Here is an 18,546-nt window from a genome sequence, read left to right as displayed (position 1 = left end):
CCACTGCAGTGTGTGTGTGGTTTTAACTGCCAGTTCGACCGGGCAAGGGCACACACTTTCCAGGCCCAAACCTTCCCATTACTACATGTAGTACACCCCTAAGTTATGCCCAAGGTTGTCCCATGGGAAGGCCTGTACTGGTTGTAGGAGGCTGGCTCAGTTTATGGTCTACACCTATGGTTTGGAACCCTATGCTGTGTCCAGGCAACCAATTGTGATAGTGAATAGGTGTCCAGATAGCAACAGCTCTCCAGGGGTAGCTGAGGTGAGCAGCTGAAGCTTATCCAGCAGGAGTGTAAAGCACTCGCAATATCCCAGTAGTCAGATAGTAACTCACCCACAAGAAAGAACCACGCAAGTGTTGCAAAAAAAGGATACTTTATTACAGCACTACTACTAGACTAGCATTGGTATAACTCCCTCTGGAGATACATACATACATACAGTGTATACACACAAGCATCAGAAATGGCATCAAAATACACAAGGTCCTATGAGAGGGCAAATCCATAGACTAAAAAACTAGAATGTGTAATAGTGACCCCAACCAAGGTAAGTGTTGCACTTAGCCCGGGGGACAGATAGAAACACCAGAAGTAAGTACATTGTGTTCCCAGCAACCAGGTGCAAGGAAGTTACCCACCCAGTTGTCCCATAGGCTAACACAGAGAGTAGTGGTGGGAGTTTGTGGGGTTCCGGACCCTTCCCAGTGGACACCAAGGAAACCAGCAGACAAGAGGAAGTTTTGAGAGTGCCCCCACTCCAGGATACTTAGAAGACGGAGTAGGGCCAAGGGACCCAGAAACAGAGGAGAAAAGGGACTCTCTCTCTGAGGTCAGTGGATGCCTCGGATTGCCCAGCTGCGGTCACTACCCATGGACCAGGCCGATGGAACCCAGGAACCGATTGCGGACATGGAGGACCTGCAAAGGAAGGGTACAGAGTCAAGTACCCTAATAGGTACCCAGGTGGCAGTGCCCACCCTCCTGAATCTGAAGTTCCTGCAAGTTGGTGAAAAGTCCAGCTGCATGGTAGATGAGCTGCAGAAGACCCCAGGAGTCGCCTTCGTGTTGTCCCTCGATGGTCACTGTATTACAGGAGGGTCAGTGACCAGCTATGTCACCAACAAGCACTGGCAAATGCAAGCAGCAGCTGAAGAGCTGTTTCCAAAGTTTTGGGGACCAGCAATGTCCAGGAGATACTATCCAGGAGTGGGGGTCAGGGCTGGCCCTCAGCACGGCCAGCAGAAGTCGATGAAGCCCCCACGAGTAACCCACAGGCAATGGACACAGGGAAGTCACAAGGAGGCCTCACCAGTACGACAAGACAAAAGTCCCACTTCACACGACAGGGGCTGATGTTCAGATTGCAGAGTGCTGGAGGCTGGGGCTTCTTGGTGCCTGAAGATCTGGAGGAGGAGTCAACTAGCCTTGGCAAGTGCAACAGTCACTGTGCACAAGGGTTCCAATCCAGTGGCAGGAGCAGGGGCCCAAAGTTTCCCAAATTGGTTAGAAGACCAGCAGGACCCAGAGGAGGCCACACAATCACCACCTTTGAAGCAGAGTCTTCAGATGTCTGTGGGACCGCATACCCCACCACTGGTCGATGTTGTACTGAGGGGCCTGCGGATGTAGGAGAGTAACCCTTGAGGATGCATTTCCTTGAATGTTGCGGAATTCTTGCAGGATCTAGAGAAACAATGTTGCAGTGGGAGCCTTCCCACCAGAATCAGACATGTTTCGGTTCCAAAGCAGACCAGCAGTGCTTCCAGATGCCAGGAGCAAGAAGATGTGTTGCAGAGAGCTTCTTGGATAGTCTTGTACGACGAATCTGAGGACCCACCCACGAGGACGTAAGTAACCCTAAAAGGGTAGTTGGTCTCTCTCTGAAGTGGCCCACCTATCAGAGGAAATCAGGGACGTCATCTACCTGGCCTATCCAGTCAAATGCTCTCGGGAGCCTCTGCCCATCTTATTTCCAAGATGGCAGGATCAAGGGGCCACCTGACCGAGCTCTGTGCATCTCCCTAGGGGTGGAGCTGGACGGGGGGGGGGGGGTCACTCCCCTTTCCTTTATGTAGTTTCGCACCAGAGCAGGAACCAGGGGTTCCTGAACCGGTGTAAACCAGATTTTGCAAAGCAGGCTCCAAATGTGCCACCCGCTCCAGCCCTTAGACACCTAATACTCAGGGGGAGGTAGTCACAACTCTCCCTTGCAGGAAATCCTTTGTTCTGCCTATCCGACCTGAGCCTGACTCACCAGCAGGAGGGCAGAACAGTGTCTGGGGTCAGTAGCAGTGTGGGCAGGCAGCTAAACCCTATAAGGCAGAACTTGGGGAATCCTGTAAGGAACCCCCAGAGTGCATGGTATCATGCAAATAACACTGGAATTGGTGTAGTTGCATGATTCCAACATGTTTGATACCAAACATGCCTAGGTTCGGAGAAGCCATTATGTAGTTGGATCACTCATGTTGATCAGTGTTCACTACATACCTTAAGATAGCTTCCCCGCACCTAGGGTCCAGGAATTGACCTGGGGTCTATAGGGGCACCCTGCTCATGCAGGAGTACCCTAACACTTAGAGACATGCACCCTGCCCTTGAGCTGAAGGACCTGCTAGAGGGGATGACTTATAATGTTTAAGTACAGTGACCAGGTTCGGTGGTGAAAGGGTGCATGCACCATTTCACGCAGGCTGCAATGGCAGACCTGCGGACACAGTTTGCATTAGCTTCCATGGGTGGCACAATACATGCTGCAGTCCATGAGGGACCCCTTGTGTACCACACGCCCTGTGTACCTAGGTACCATATACTAGGGACTTACATGGGTGTACAAGTATGATAATTGTGGGTGTAAAATGTTTACCAGCAACCAAATTTAGAGGAGAGAGCACTGGCACTGGAGTCCTGCTTAGCAGGATCCTAGTGCACTATAGTCCAAAACATACTAACACCAGGCAAAAACAAAGTGGGAGGTACTACAACCACAACCCAGCTTACTACACTGGTGTGTTTACATGCCCTGATAGTGAAATACTGCTCTATTCGGTTTTCACTATTGCAAGGCCTGTCCCTCCCATAGGGTAACATGGGGATTTCATTGAAATATCTTTTAAGTGTTGCTTCCCATGGGGAGCAGATAGAGATGTGGAGTTTTTGGTCTCTGAATTTACAATTTAAAAATGCATCTTTTGGTTGTTGATTTTTAAATTGTAAGTTTAAGAATGCCACTTTTAGAATGTGGGCATTTTCTTGCTTAACGATTCTGTGCCTCTGTCGCTGTGGAATACATGCCTGGGTCAGGATGACAGTTGGGCTGTTAGTTAATTCACTCTAGACAGTCGCACAAAGGGAGCTGAGGTGGGCCCTGCATAGCCTGATGGGTCTTCCTGGGCTAGTGATGGGAGGAGCTGACACTTGCACCTGAATAGGGCTTACACAAAGCAGTCTCCAACCCCCCCGGAGTGTGTCTGGGGCTAGGGCAGAAAAGGCAGGGTCTTGTACACTACAAAGAATCTCCTTTAAAGTTTGCCTACTTCAGAGGCAGAAATTAGTATAAGTATGAGACCTCTGAGACCACAGCTTAAGAATCCTTCTGGACTGAGGACATTCTGCCAAGAAGAAGAGCTAGATGCTGTAGGAGAGACTGTCACCGCTTGTTGCTTTGCTGTGCTGACCAGCTCCTTGCTTCATCTGTCCTGTGAGTGAAAGGACTGTACTTTGCTTCCTTCATCCTGCTTCCAAAGGTTCTCCAAGGGCTTCATCTGAGCTTACCTCCTGTTAGGATTCTCAGGGACATCAAAGACTTCATCTGCCAGCACCTGGGCTCTCTTGCTGAGAGTCCTGACTCGCCGGGTGGTGCCAAATCCAGTTCCTGGGCCTTTGGGGATGAGCTCTGGTGTAACCAAGAGGAAACCAAGTACATCGACTCTAGGGCGACTTTGGAACCTGTGCAAACCACTACCAACTAGAGACCCTATTTCTAACATTGGTGATCAGCGGTGAGTATAGGACTTGTATTTGTACTTGGCATACAGTGATTGGTGTGTACTACGTTCATATCACAGACCATTAAACAACCACATACTGTGTTTTCTTTTTTTTTTGTTGGCCTTCTCTTCTTTTTGCCTTCTTGAAACTTTGCAACTTCTGGCTTATCCACAATCATGTCTCAGTCTGAGGAGCCATCAGCAGTTGCTGCAGATTTGATGTTTGAGCAGGAAAGACTGGAAACTTATTTGTTGCCTCAGTTCAAAAAGTTCTGTAAGGGGCTTGTGTCCTATTAAAGGCCTCACTAGAAAGGAGGAGCGGCAAAAGGGCTGACAGACTGGTTTGCAGCAAAGGCGGCTGATGAGCACACAGAAGAGGAGAATGTTGTTGTGGAGGGAGAACCTGTATGAGGATTTGGTGGGTAACCAGAATCTGCCTGAGGCACGTTCCAGGGCAAGCAGCAGGGTTTCCTCAGGAGGTCTGACCCCAGAGAAGCTGATGGACAGGGAGGAGGTTAGGAGCCTTCGGATGGAGCTGGAGAAGCATGAGATGAAGTTTCAGTTGGAGCTATCTAGGAGGAAAGGACAGCACAGATGGTGGCTGTGTTTCATCAGTGCAGTCAGGGAGAAGGGTGCACCTTCCCAAGAATCTAGGGAAAGAGTATACTAAGGACGATGACATACACAGTTGGTTTCAGGGGTATGAGGCAGGTCTCCACATGCATAGAATCCCTGTGAAAGATTGGGGGCAGGCCTGAGGAACTACTTCACAGTGGAAGGGAGGGACACCTTTTTGGCACTAGGTGCAGCTAAAGAGCTCAGCTACACTCCCATGAAGGTTGCCCTTATCACTAGGTATGACCTGACACCAGAGATGTACAGGCAGAAGTTCAGGGAGAGTAGGAAACGTGATTCCCAGACCTGGCTTGAGTGTGTGGATTCCTTCTGCAGATCACTGGATGGTTGGATGAAGGGCAGTGTGAGGTAAGAGATTATCAGGGGCTGTGCAATTATTTTGGATGGTAGCACTTGTCTAGCCTGTGTTTTCCAGAGTTGCGCCAGCACTTGATTGACAGCAGGGTAGTTGACCCCAGGAAGCTTGCTCAGGAGGCAAACCTTTGGGTGAGTACCAGGGCCCACAAGAAGTTGTATGTGGGAGCCTCAACGAAGAGTTGGTAGGGTCCCCAACAGAAGGAGGGAGGAGGACAAGGATAAAAGTGAGAAGTTCTCAAAAGGGCCCCAGACCAGTTCCCAGGGTAAGGATTCTCAACCCCGTGTTGAAAATAAAAGTTGGTTCTCTTCATGAAAGCCTGCAGGGAAGGGACCCCTCAAGTGTTTTGCCTGTGAACAGAAAGGGCATTTTAGGGGGAATCCCAAGCAGGCACCCATCCCCTCCCCCCACTTTCTCTTTTAATTGGCGGGGGTCGGGGTCTCACGTTCCTATATGGTAGCTGAGAGTCCATCAATTCATGTTGACTGTCTGCTAGGGAATGACCTGGAGCATACCACCTGGAAAGAGGTGGAGCTGAGGTCACACTTGGAGATGCTGGGATTGCCAGAGTGGGCGTGCATGACCACACAGTCCATGGCTGCCAGAGAGGGCGATCAGAACGACCTGAAGCCTGAAACAGTGAACTAGGTGCCTGCCAACAGGAGGAGGGGCACGGGGTGTGGGAAACTTGCTCCAGAGATTTTCACGGTCCAGGAGGAGGCTAACCCTGAGGGGAGCGCCCTGGAGCCTACAGGGGAAGAAGTGGCCTAAATGAGGGACTTGTCTGAGCTGATCCATTAGCAGCGGGAAGAAGGCCCCACCAGAAAGGAGTTCTGCGCAGCACGAAAAGTGTGCCCCACTTTTGAGGGTCTTCAGAAACAGGCCGGGACCCAGGCAGCTGGTGATGCCTCTGGTTCGCACCTGATATACTGGGAGAATGATCTGTAGAGCAAGCCTAAGATTGCTGAGCCTGGGGCAGCCCATGTGCTGATGGTGCCCCAGTGTTTCACAGCCTTTTTTACTGGGTCTGGCTCATGATGTGCCACTGGTGGGTCATTTGGGGCATGACAAGACCTTTGACAGGCTTGTCACCCACTTTTATTGGCCCCAAATGAGTAAAAGCTCAGATGCGTTCTGCAGGACCTGTCAGACCTGCCATTCGAGTGGCCAATCTGGGAAAAGGGGTGCATGGATCCTCTTCAGCCGTTTCCTGTCATGAGCACCCCTTTTGAGTAGATGGGCTTTGGCATTGTGGGGCCTCTAGATCCCAGGTTTATCCTGGTCTTGGTGGACCATGCCATTCAGTGTCCAAAAGCTATCCCTCTGAGGACAGGGACTGCACCCACAGTGGCCAGGGCACTTACGGGAATCTTTACCCATGTGGGTTTCGCCAAAGAGGTAGTATTTGACCGGGGTACCAATTTCATGTTGTACATGAAGTCCATGTGGAAGGCACGTGATGTTAACTACAAGTTCACCACGCCTTACCACCCCCAAAACAATGGGTTGGTTGAAAGGTTCAACTGTACCCTGAAGGGCATGATTATGGGTCTCAGAACCGATGAGGCATATGTGGGACATCCTGTTACCAATGCCTGTTAACCTACAGGGAGGTACAGCAGAAAGGGTTTGGCTTCAGCCTTTTTGAACTTCTGGATGGACACACTCTGTGAGAGAGCCTTTCAGTTTGGTGAAGGAGGGCTAGGAGCAAGCGCTGAAGAAGCCACCCCAGGTTGTATTTAGTTACATGTTGGCCTTCAGGAACCAGACAATCCGCTTTCAGAAACTCACCCAGGAGAATCTGGAAGCTAGTCAGCAGGTCATGAAACGCTGGTACGAGCAGAATACCACTCTGGTTGAGTTTCAGCCTGTCCAGAAGGTGTGGGTGATGGCCCTGGTAGAGCCCTGTGCTCTCCAAGACCATTATCCTGCGCCTTTTGAGGTGAAGGTGCGCAAGAGCAATGTCACCTACCTGGTGGACATGCAAACTCCTAGGAACCCTTTGAGGGTCCTGCATGTGAACCGCCTCAAGCCACATTTTGAGAGATCTGAATTCATTATGCTCTTGGTCAAGGATAATAGAGTGGAAGAGGAGAGTGAACCTCTCCCCTACTCTGACCCTAAAACAGCAGAGGGATGGTCAGAGTTGCTGGGACAGTTTGCCTCCATGTTCTCACTCATACCCGGGGTCACCCAATGATGTACCCACGGCATTGACATTGGGGACAGCCTACCTGTCAAGCACAAGTCTTACAGGATGACTGACAGAGTGAGAAACAGCATCAAGGAGGAAGTCTCTAAGATATTTGAGCACATTGTCTGGCCTTGGGCCCCTCACTTTTTCCCTTTGTGTTTTGTTTTTTTATCTGCAAACATGGTTGCTTCAGAAAGAACTGAATGCCAGCTCAAATGTGCAGAAAAACTAGACATGTATTTCTTATTATTTTACTAATCTACTAAGCGCTTTAATAACATATCACGTTATTAACCAACTCATTAAATTATCGGGGGCATCGAAAAGGTGTCTTCACCCTGCAGGAAATATATCTTGTACCCTGCAAGTTGCAAACTGATCTCTACAGCAGGCATACAAACGTGGGAAAAATTTGCTTTTTAAAATAAATATTGACCTTCAAAATGCCGGAAGCCTAGATAGTAAATTCACAAAGTAAATTAAAATACCATTTGATTATGTACTGCACAAGTATGAATGTGGACAAAAGCATTTACAAAATTCGGATAAATATTTGGGGAACGTGCCATCAGTCACATTTCTGGGCCAGTGTGGGCGCCTTCCCCACTGCAGTATACAACTTGGTACGGCCAGATACAAGAAGAAACCCAGTAGTCATGCGAGCATTGGCTTTGTGTTCCATTGTCGCTTTCTCCCTTGTTTTCTGAACTGGTCTTTTCCCTCCTGTCCCTGCATCTAGCCTAGTTATGAAATTGCCTTTTTTTACGTACCCAGGTGTCGTTTAACAAATAGCATCAGATAATTGGCAGACATTGTCAAGTGTGTGTGTAATTGTGCATGTGAGCAAGGGGTGTTAGAAACAGTGGTGCCAGTGTGTACTGTGGGTTGTCTCCTTAGGATTGTTTAGCCAAAGCTTAGTGTCGTTTGCAACCCTCGGGCTGTTTAGACAACAACCTGCGTGTTCCCACTTCAAACACCCAGTACTTACTCAGTGTCCCAAGTACAGAGCCTGGGTGTAAGGTAACACATGGCGCACCCGTCAGCTGAGGGAAGCCGCTTCATGTGGTGTTCCTGTTAGGTGTTTCACAGACTCCTGTACCTCTGCTTCGTACATTGTATTTGTATTGTATGTAAGGGAAGCTAATTTACAGTTGCCTCAATCATCGGCCGCACCTAAACGCAAAATAAAATGAAAACCCAAAGCCTGTCTTCTTATTTGACTAAAGTTTATATAACAGCTGAAATTGTACTTGGGAACTTGAACGTTTCTTTTCAGCAACGTTGTTTTTTAAGCTGTCGTTATGATTCTGTGTACTGCTGCAATCTTTAGATCTAGAAAAGAAAATCAAGTGCATGTCCTTGTGAGCTACAGCTTACACGGTTACATTTATGAGTAAAAATGCGGGCGCCATTTTATCCCAATGAACAAAGTAATGTTATTTGAAAACTAAAATGCACAGAAAATGTTTGTTTTATCTTTTTATTTTGCTTGAATTGCAGCCAGGGTTCATAGCCCACCCCGCATTCTGGATGTGAAAGCTGCTCATTTTCCTCAGCAAAATTTGGAAGCCACAACAACAGATCAGTAGTCGATGGTATAATGAAAATTGGACAGTCACTAGAGGTGTTTACATAGGAACATGGCATTTAAGAAAAGCAATCGAAATGTTATTAAAACAATAATTGTAATGTCGTGCTTCAATTCAGTCATCGTTTCCTCAATGTGATATTGTACATACTCATCCTGAAGTTTGTAAGTCAGTTTGTCGGCTGCTGAAATTAAGACTGTAAACCACTGCAAGGGATTTGTTGCGTTTTTCAAACCTAAATAAGTGATCTAATCAATATTTTATTCTGTATTATTTAATCTTTCGATTTTAAAAATAAAAAAATGTTTGTATGAAATAGTGCATTTTTTTTGTTTCAGTCATGTTTTTTAAACCTTTTTTCATGGTACAGTGGCCATCTCCACAATTTCTGTGCTATTAAAGGGATTTGATATCCAGACAAAGGTATTTTTTTGTTGTTGTTGTTAAAAACGCATTGTTGAACTGGCTGCGCTGTTTGCACATTTCCTCTCGTACTTAATTGCATTGTTATTTATGGCTTGTCCATTTCTGATACTTGAAAAACGATTGGGTACTTTAAAAAAAAAAAAAAAATGTTTCCTGAATGGTGTAATATGTTACATTATTATGCCACTAATCTTTTTGTAAAGAACACGTAATATTGGCTCATTTGAGAGCCAAACTGTACATCTTGCTCGTTTTGCGCATGCCTATATCAATGCTCCTCCAAAGGGCAGTCACGAAAATTGTCTCCTATTTATTACCAAAAATAATGTGGATAAAAATGCTCCCGTGCTCTAATGGAAGTTCAGGCGCTCATGTTTGTATTTTAAACTTTTATCAAAGCAATTAAGTCAGGGAATATAGCTCATTGTTCATGTTGTGTTTTTTTCTTCAGATCTGCAAATTAGCCAGTGTGTTCTGATTATGTATGGCAAATGTACGGTTAGGGTCTGAGATCGGCTCTTGCACGCATTGCAGCCGATTCTGTACTGTGGTTTAAGTGGGAATAGGTTAATTCCTTGGGGCCTTGTAACTGTTACTATGTCAAAGTATTTACATTTTAAATGTATGTTTTTTGTTTCTCCTCAATTCTCTTCTTTTCATGGGGTGTATTTGTGAAGGTCATGTCTGAAGTTACCATCTAGTATTTAATTGATGTCGTATACATGTTGCTCATTCAACAGCCACGCTGCTTTGTAGGAATAACACGCATTAATATGTACAAATATCGTTTACCTCATTAATTCCAAACGAGAACTCTAAGAATGTAGCTAAATGTGCAAACTAATATTGTCATTACCAGACCTGTACACTGCAACAGCGATTGCTATCTGAGCAGTGTTCCTTAAATTCCATTAAAGTGCATTCAGACTCACATTTTTATCTAGTTTGTGTGCACCGAAGTTATTTACCACTTGTTCACAAAATGAAATGTAATAATTCCAGATACTGCTTTATTGGAGGTCATGTTTTAATGTGATTGATAGCATCGTGTCACGTATTAGCTGTCACAATAAATATGGATTTTCTCACCATGTTTTTTTTAATTCATATTAATTGGAAATAAAGTTATTTGATATATATATATGGGAGGGGGAGCGTAGTGGGGGACGTGTATGTGTTATTCCCAATTCGAGACCGTGGCATATGGCATCACAGACCATATTTTGAGGTCTACACTACGAGCAAAAAGTGGTTAGAAATTCAGTGTTATATTCGTAGAAAGAAGGCATTAAGTTCATTACCTAAAGATAGCAATATGCTCGGTCTGCTAAAAGTTAACAATTAACTTTTTATCTAAATTGTATTCTAACGCATCAAGAATCTGCAGTATTTTTGACCCAGACAACTGCTTTTGTATCCGGTTACATTAAATAGAAGCAAGAACCTCACCCCTTCTGCTTGATTGGGAATGGGGTAGTTTATCTTGCCAAGAAGGCAACGACCGTTCACCAGTACGTAGTAAACAAAAGTTAATTCACAGAGCTGCAACCCCAATAGATCTCTGTATGCAGAACAATTTCACCAAGCAAATAAGCCCCATCAGTAATGCTATTTCCTGGGCTTTAAGTGAGATGAAAAAACTGGGGGGGGGGGGGAGTCGTCTCAAAGGGGTGTTGACTAATGTGGTAAAGGGCATGGTTTAAAAACACGTAAACTAAAAATCTTTGCTTAGCATAGTGTGCCGTCTGACTGGTATTTTGCTGCAGCTTTCTGTCATTCCACCCAGGTGTATAATGCAAGTAACATTCCACCTACAACAAGACAGGACTTATTGGCTTTGTCAAATGGTTGCTGGTTGCATAGGATAATTGAGCAACAACAATGACTTCTTTATATAAAATATTTAAAATGCTTCTGTTCTGAAACGCTGAGACTGTGAAAGAACTGTAACAAGTCTCTTTGAAGTTACATCAAAGGCAGTAGAGGGTGGTACTGCAGCAGAAGTAAGTTTTTTTTTTTTTTTTTTTTTTTTTTTTTTTTTTTTTTTTTCCCCCATCCTGAGGGTGAGAGCAAAAATGGAGATCCCAAAAGGACCCGTCCCAGCACCTGCTTTTTAGAACTGCTGGTGCTGAGCACCTGCAGGGTCCGGCCCACTTAAAGTTCTGTCTATTTCCATTTGCCATTATTTCTTGTGATACAGGGTCTCTGCACCGAGGGTGCAAACTCACTCAACCCTGCTTGCTGACAAACTACTTAACAGTTCTATTGTTAGAATTTGGATTGGCCAGTTGTACATGGAGGGCAACAACGTCTTTAGCACCAAACGTATTGCTCACAGCTTGATCAGACTGATATGGCACAACTGATCTTCTGGATGACTGCAAATTAGTAATGAGGTGAGCCTTCAACATAGGTCAGGCATGTTCTATATCAGTGTTGTCCAACCTTTTTATCGCCGCGGACCGGTAAATGTTTGATAATTTTTCCGTGGCCCGCTTGTCCCATTGTGTGACAAGCGGGCCACGGAAAAATTATCAAACATTTACCGCCCGCCACAGTGGGGCGGCCTGGTGCCGATTGATCCACGGACCGGCACCAGTCTGCGGCCCGGGGGTTGGGGAACACTGTTCTATATGACTGCAGGATCTGTATGTGAAAATATGCAAGTTAAGGGACAACATCCAGTCTCATAGTTCAACAAGAACTATATGAGGCACAGCATTTTCCATTTCTCCTCGTGAGAAAAACATTCAAGATCTGGAGGTCGAGAATGTAAGGAAGTTCACCTTCCTTTTTAGTCAAAAGGAAACAGCAGGACTAGCATCACTGTGTAATCTCTCTCTATTTGGGACTAGCTCCACTGCACCTTTGCTTAGTAGGGCAAAGACGTCTGATGTCAAAATAAGAACATGCTCATCTGCCTGGGCTGATAGGAGAGGTGGCCCAAAACCCATGAAAGGAAAAACCTGCCTGAGAAAGCATCAGTCTACTCTATTGAACCCTTTCTCTGCATCCAGTGATAGGAGAATCCTGGGCCTACCCTTTTCTATTTTCCATGTCTATCTGTATGTCAGTGTAACACCTTAGCTGTCTCTTGGTGATAAAGCCTGATTGGTCCAAATTAATCTACTGGGGCATCATGTCATTTAACAAAGGGCTAGATTTTCCATAAATATTTTAATGTCCACCTTCTAAATGGAGATGGGATGGTACTACATTCTTCTGGAAGCTTCTCTGGCTTTATCAGGACTGAGATGCTTACTTGTGCCATCAACAGAGTAATTTCCTCCAGTTTTCCCAGGGCATCCATGAGCACCAGGCACAACGTTTTATAGATTTTGGGAGTGTACCATTTGTTCCTTGCTCTTTGTGAAATTTCATGCTTTTGTGCCCCTGATTATTTCTTATGGTGTGATCGGGCTCTCAAATGATTCTTTTTGCTTCATCATAGTGGTTCCAAGTCCGCCTCTGTAATATAATCTATTACTTCGTCCAGGCTCACTGTTTCCCTTGAGTATCATTGTTGATAAAAGTGCTAGTCCGTTGGTAGTTTGTCTTTTTCCTCTGCCAAGCGAGAATTATCTTCTCCTTTACCCATCGGTATGTGTGGCTGAACCTGTCTCTTCTGTTGGCTGGTCATGTCTCTTTTGTAGATTTGCTGTCAACAATTACCCTGCTTTATTACTTTTGTCACAACCTTTTGACTGATCTTAGTTAAGGAGTTTTAGAAATGGGGTCTCGAGTTGCCAGAGGTATACACCCTTGTCCAAGTAGGTACCACAATCCTAGTCCGGGTAAGACACACAATCCAAATTATCCTGTGCTCACCTTCTGGTAGCTTGGCGCTGAGCAGTCAGGTTTAACTTAGAAGGCAATGTGTAAAGTATTTGTGCAATAAATCATGCAACAACACAGTGAAAACACCACTAATATACACCACACAGATTTAGAAAAATATAAGATATCTCTGAGAAAATTAAGGTCAAAACGATCAAGATTTGATAAGCACAAGTTGAAATATCACTTTTGCAATGTTCAGAAGAGTCTTCAGTCTTTAAAAATCAACAGTTATCTCTTGTGCACAAAGTAACTGGTTTACGTCAAAATTACACGGATGAAGACCGCAGAGGAGGAGATGCGTGGAAAAAGGAATGTGTACGTCAGACTTCCTGACGCGGCACAGACGATGCAGCAATTCTTCCCACATTGCAAGGGCTTTGCTCAATTTCTGGCACGCAGTCGTGGATCCTCACTGCAATGCGGGTTCTTGTGATACCAAGGGATGATGAGTGGAAATCTTGGATGTGCAGGACAAAGTCACTGGTGCTGTGTCAATCTGGTATGACAGTGTGTCATAGTTTTTGTCCCACAGCAGGCGCTGCGTCGCTTCCTGACACAGGAAGTCAGGTTGCGTTGTTCTGGCTCGGCAATGCGTCGATCCGGTATGGCTGTGCGTAGAAGTTCCGGTCACAACGCAGGCGCTGCGTCGATCTCCACTTCAGGAGCCAGACTGTGCGCCAATTTTCGCCACACAAGGAGTTTGTTGAAGAGAAGTCTTTTTGGCCCTGAGACTTCAGGAACAGGAGGCACACTCAATCCAAGCCCTTGGAGAGCACTTCTAAGCAGAGCCAGAGGCCAGCAGGGCAACAGCAAGGCAGCAGTCCTTCAGAGCAAAGCAGTCCAGGTGAGTCCTTTGGGCAGCCAGGCAGCTCCTCTTGGCAGGTGCAGAATCTGGTTCAGGGTGTCTGTCTCAGGAAGTGTCTGAGTTGGTGGGGTCAGGGACCCAGTTTATATACCCAAACATGCCTTTGAAGTGGGGGAGAATTCAAAGAGTGGTTTTGAAGTGAGCAAGGTCCCCTTTCAGTACAGGTCTTGTCTGCCAGGGTCCCAGGGGAGGGTTTGGCAGTCCATTGTGTGAGGGCAGGCTACTAGCATTTGAAATGTAAGTGTCAAGCCCCTCCACCCTTCCAGCCCAGGAAGACCCATTAAGTATGCACATGAGTGCAGGTGTGACTGAGTGTCCTGTGTTTGTGGTTGTCTGGGCGAAATGCACGAAGGAGCTGTCAATCAGCCTAACCCAGATGTCATTCTGAGACAGTCTGTAAGGCACAGATGTATTTTAAGTGCAGAGAAATGATAACTTTTTAAAAGTGGTCTTTCTAAAATAGTAATATAAAATCCAACCGCACCAATAAGCAGGATTTTGTATTACCATTCTTGCCATAATAACATGACCAAGTTCCTCCTTTCTGATCAGAATCTACCACTCAAACAGTATATAATGTTAGCCTATGAAAGGGTCAGGCCTCACAGTAGTGGAAGACGAAATTAGGAGTTTTACACTATCAGGACATATAAAACACATGTACATGTCCTGCCTTTTACCTATATAGCACCCTGCCCTATGGGTTACCTATGGCCTTCCTTAGGGGTGACTTGTATGTAGAGAAAGGGGAGTTATAAGGCTTGGCAAGTACTTTTAAATGCCAAGTCGAAGTAGCAGTGAAACTGCACTGACAGACCTTGCAATGGCAGGCCTGAGACAAGGTTAAGGAGTTACTTAAGTGGGTGGCACAATCAGTGCTGCAGGCCCACTAGTAGCATTCAATTTAGAGGCCATAGGCACATGTAGTGCACTTTACCGGGGACTTAAAAGTAAATTAAATATGCCAGTTGGGTATGAGCTAATGTTTCCATGTTTAATGGAGACAGCATATGCACTTTAGCACTGATTAGCACTGGAAAAGTGCACAGAGTCCTAAAGCCAGCAAAAAATGAGGTCCGAAAAAAGAGAAGGAAGAAGGCAAAAGGTTTCTGAGTGACCCTGCAGAGAGGCCATTTCCAACAGGGAGTATTACGCTCTATTTAGCCCCATGAAGCTTATCAGTTCCACAGCTAATAGAATTGTGTGCCATACTTTTGCAATGGCATCTGCTCATTCCAAAACATGCAGATGTTTCTGTAGTATTTGTAGCTTTGCTTCTTGTGTCTTTCTCAATCTAATTGCCTCCGCTATACTGGTTCCCCTTAACTACCTCACTATTGCTTTAAGGGAAGTCCATACTACATCTATGACTGTCAAATTTATATGCAGAAATTATTGGATTAGTATTGAATCTAACCTCTTGTAACTTGTCCCCAAGTAGGTGCTCACTGAACTACAAGTTGGCGAGCTCCAGTCGATCCACCTTCCCCCAACTCACACTGCTTAACACCGAGTGGGACATGAATGTTGGTATGCTGAGTTCAACTGCTTCTAAGTAAGGGCTAATTGCATGGTGCATGAAGATCCTATCCAATCTGACATACAATTTATGGGATTCTGATGTGTGAGTAGGCAACTTCCCAGGGCTTTTCCACACATCTACGGGCCCAGTTTGTCCATTCACTTCCTCCTTAAGAAAAGACCATTGTGCCCCCCCTTCTCTCTCCTCTCTTGCTTAGTTTTTTTTTGTGATGACTATATTCCAGGGTCCATATGATGAAGGGTCCAGTGGTCCTATCTTATAACTTATGAAAGGTAAATATATAATAAAAAAAATGTCCCTGTCCACTAGTCAGGGTTTAACAGCTGCCAGTGATACCTTTTACCCCTGCATTAGACCACTCATTAAAAGCCACCACCTTTAATTTGTCTTGGACTGCTTCACTTTCAGAAAACACTGTACCTGGGGCATAGTATAATACTATCATATTTGTTTTCCCTTAGGCAAGATGCTGTACAGGAAACAACAGGATCAAAGACACCACTTGTCCCAAACTAGCAAATGATGCATATCCAAGCATGGTGAGCTAAATTGCCCATAGAATCCAGGTCAAACGTTAGAGGCCAAACAGTTTCTGAACAGATTAGATAAACAGCTTTTGATGTGGTCCAGTAGCTTGATGACCCTAGGTGTTGCCAGTTCACATAGAGCATGGACATAATAGTCAAGGAGGCAAGTGACATTGGCGGTTTAAAGGGCGAGGATGCCAGAGGCGAACACATTATAATACAGAGTCCAGTTTTTTAAACTATCTGTAGATGCCTTGGGAAAGGCATTTGAGACCAGTTTCATGAAGAAGCTTTGACTACTAGACTCTAGTTAAGGGTGTGACCAGAAATTGTGGATCATTCCGGGCAGGTCTGTATTGTACAGCTATTTGTCTGTAGGCTGCTGGGCCCAAAAAGGTTCTCCGAAGCAAAACAGGTTCCAGCACTGCCTGATTAAAGAGGAGCTAACCATAGCTGTGTAAAATATATCTAAGATTGCAGTGAAACATTACATTTTGCATCCCCTATAGGATGAACTCCAAAGAATCTGCTGCTTTTTGTACCACCCTAATCAATTTCCCCTTTAGGTGAAGTAATCAGCCCCCATGCATTTTGTATATCAAGACGTAGGCCAGCATCAGTATTATGGTGGAGGAGATTATCATCTTCTCTGTGGCCGTAACCCTCATAATTTATTGCATAGGCCTTTGAGTCAGATCTAAACATTTCCTCCAACTGGCCAAATCTTTGAGCCCTGGGAAGGGATTTTCCCAAAAACATATTTTGATATTTTTTTTCACCTCTCGAATTGTCTCGTTTGACTTCAAAGGTGGTGCTGGAGTCAGTTCCATGGGTGGTTCTTGGGTCTGCATTGTAGGTGAAGCCACTAAACAGGTGGTAGAAATAGAGAGGTTCGCTGAGGGCTCATTTCAGAAAGCAATCAATGATAAATGGAAGCATACATAGTCCAAAATGTAATCAATATTTATTAACCCCTTCGCTGCCAGGCCTTTTCCCCCTCCTGTGCCAGGCCTTTTTTTGCCTATTTGGGGCAGTTCGCACTTAGGCCCTCATAACTTTTTGTCCACATAAGCTAACCAAGCCAAATTTGCGTCCTTTTTTTCCAACATCCTAGGGATTCTAGAGGTACCCAGACTTTGTGGGTTCCCTTGAAGGAGGCCAAGAAATTGGCCAAAATACAGTGAAAATTTCGTTTTTTTCAAAAAAATTGGAAAAAGTGGCTGCAGAAGAAGGCTTGTGGATTTCCCCCTGAAAATGGCATCAACAAAGGGTTTGCAGTGCTAAACTCAGCAGCTTCCTAGCTTTCAGGAACAGGCAGACTTGAATCAGAAAACCCAATTTTTCAACACAATTTTGGCATTTTACTGGGGCATACCCCCTTTTTGCAATTTTTTGTGCTTTCAGCCTCCTTCCAGTCAGTGACAGGAATGGGCATGAAACCAATGCTGGATCCCAGAAACCTAACCATTTCTGAAAAGTAGACAAAATTCTGAATTCAGCAAGGGGGTCATTTGTGTAGATCCTACAAGGGTTTCCTACAGAAAATAACAACTGAAAAAGAAAAATATTGAAATTGAGGTGAAAAAAACATAAATGTTTCTCTACGTTTTACTCTGTAACTTTTCCCTGCAATGTCAGATTATCGAAAGCAATATACCGTTACGTCTGCTGGACTCCTCTGGTTGCGGGGATATATAGGGCTTGTAGGTTCATCAAGAACCCAAGGAACCCAGAGCCAATAAATGAGCTGCACCCTGACGTGCGTTTTCATTCTATACCGGGTATACAGCAATTCATTTGCTGAAATATAAAGAGTAAAAAATTGCTATCAAGAAAACCTTTGCATTTCCAAAAAGGGCACAAGATAAGGTGCTGAGGAGCAGTGGTTATTTGCACATCTCTGAATTCCGGGGTGACCATACAAGCATGTGAATTATAGGGAATTTCTCAAATAGATGTCTTTTTTACACACTCTCCTATATTTGGAAGGAAAAAATGTAGAGAAAGACAAGGGGCAATAGCACTTGTTTTGCTAATCTATGTTCCCCCAAGTCTCCCGATAAAAATGATACCTCACTTGCGTGGGTAGGCCTAGCGCCGGCGACAGGAAACACCCCAAAGCGCAACGTGGACACATCCTAAATTTTGAAAAAAAACAGGTGTTTTTTGCGAAGTGCCTACCTGTAGATTTTGGCCTCTAGCTCAGCCGGCACCTAGGGAAACCTACCAAACCTGTGCATTTCTGAAAACTAGAGACCTAGGGGAATCCAAGGAGGGGTGACTTGCGGGGCTCGGACCAGGTTCTGTTACCCAGAATCCTTTGCAAACCTCAAAATTTGGCTAAAAAAACACATGTCCCTCACATTTCTGTGGCAGAAAGTTCTGGAATCTGAGAGGAGCTACAAATTTCCTTCCACCCAGCGTTCCCCCAAGTCTCCCGATAAAAATGATACCTCACTTGCGTGGGTAGGCCTAGCGCCGGCGACAGGAAACACCCCAAAGCGCAACATGGACACATCCTAAATTTTGGAAAAAAACAGAGGTGTTTTTTGCGAAGTGCCTACCTGTAGATTTTGG

At 45.2% G+C, this 18,546-nt stretch overlaps 1 protein-coding gene across 2 annotated transcripts in view; it reads left to right on the top strand.

Moving 5' to 3' along the window:
- The window catches only part of BORA (BORA aurora kinase A activator), a 335,860-nt gene extending 325,578 nt beyond the window's left edge, over positions 1–10,282 (top strand). For both annotated transcript variants that reach the window (XM_069205289.1, XM_069205288.1), the window contains one exon: positions 8,680–10,282. In XM_069205289.1, coding sequence (XP_069061390.1) covers positions 8,680–8,715 — 36 coding nt within the window. In that variant the 3' untranslated portion in view covers positions 8,716–10,282. The remainder of the gene's footprint in view (positions 1–8,679) is intronic.
- The last annotated feature ends 8,264 nt before the right edge of the window (positions 10,283–18,546 follow it).

The sequence above is a fragment of the Pleurodeles waltl genome, chromosome 8 (assembly GCF_031143425.1).
Source record: "Pleurodeles waltl isolate 20211129_DDA chromosome 8, aPleWal1.hap1.20221129, whole genome shotgun sequence".
Taxonomy (NCBI): Eukaryota; Metazoa; Chordata; class Amphibia; order Caudata; family Salamandridae; genus Pleurodeles; species Pleurodeles waltl.
This window is presented reverse-complemented; position numbering and strand designations above follow the sequence as displayed.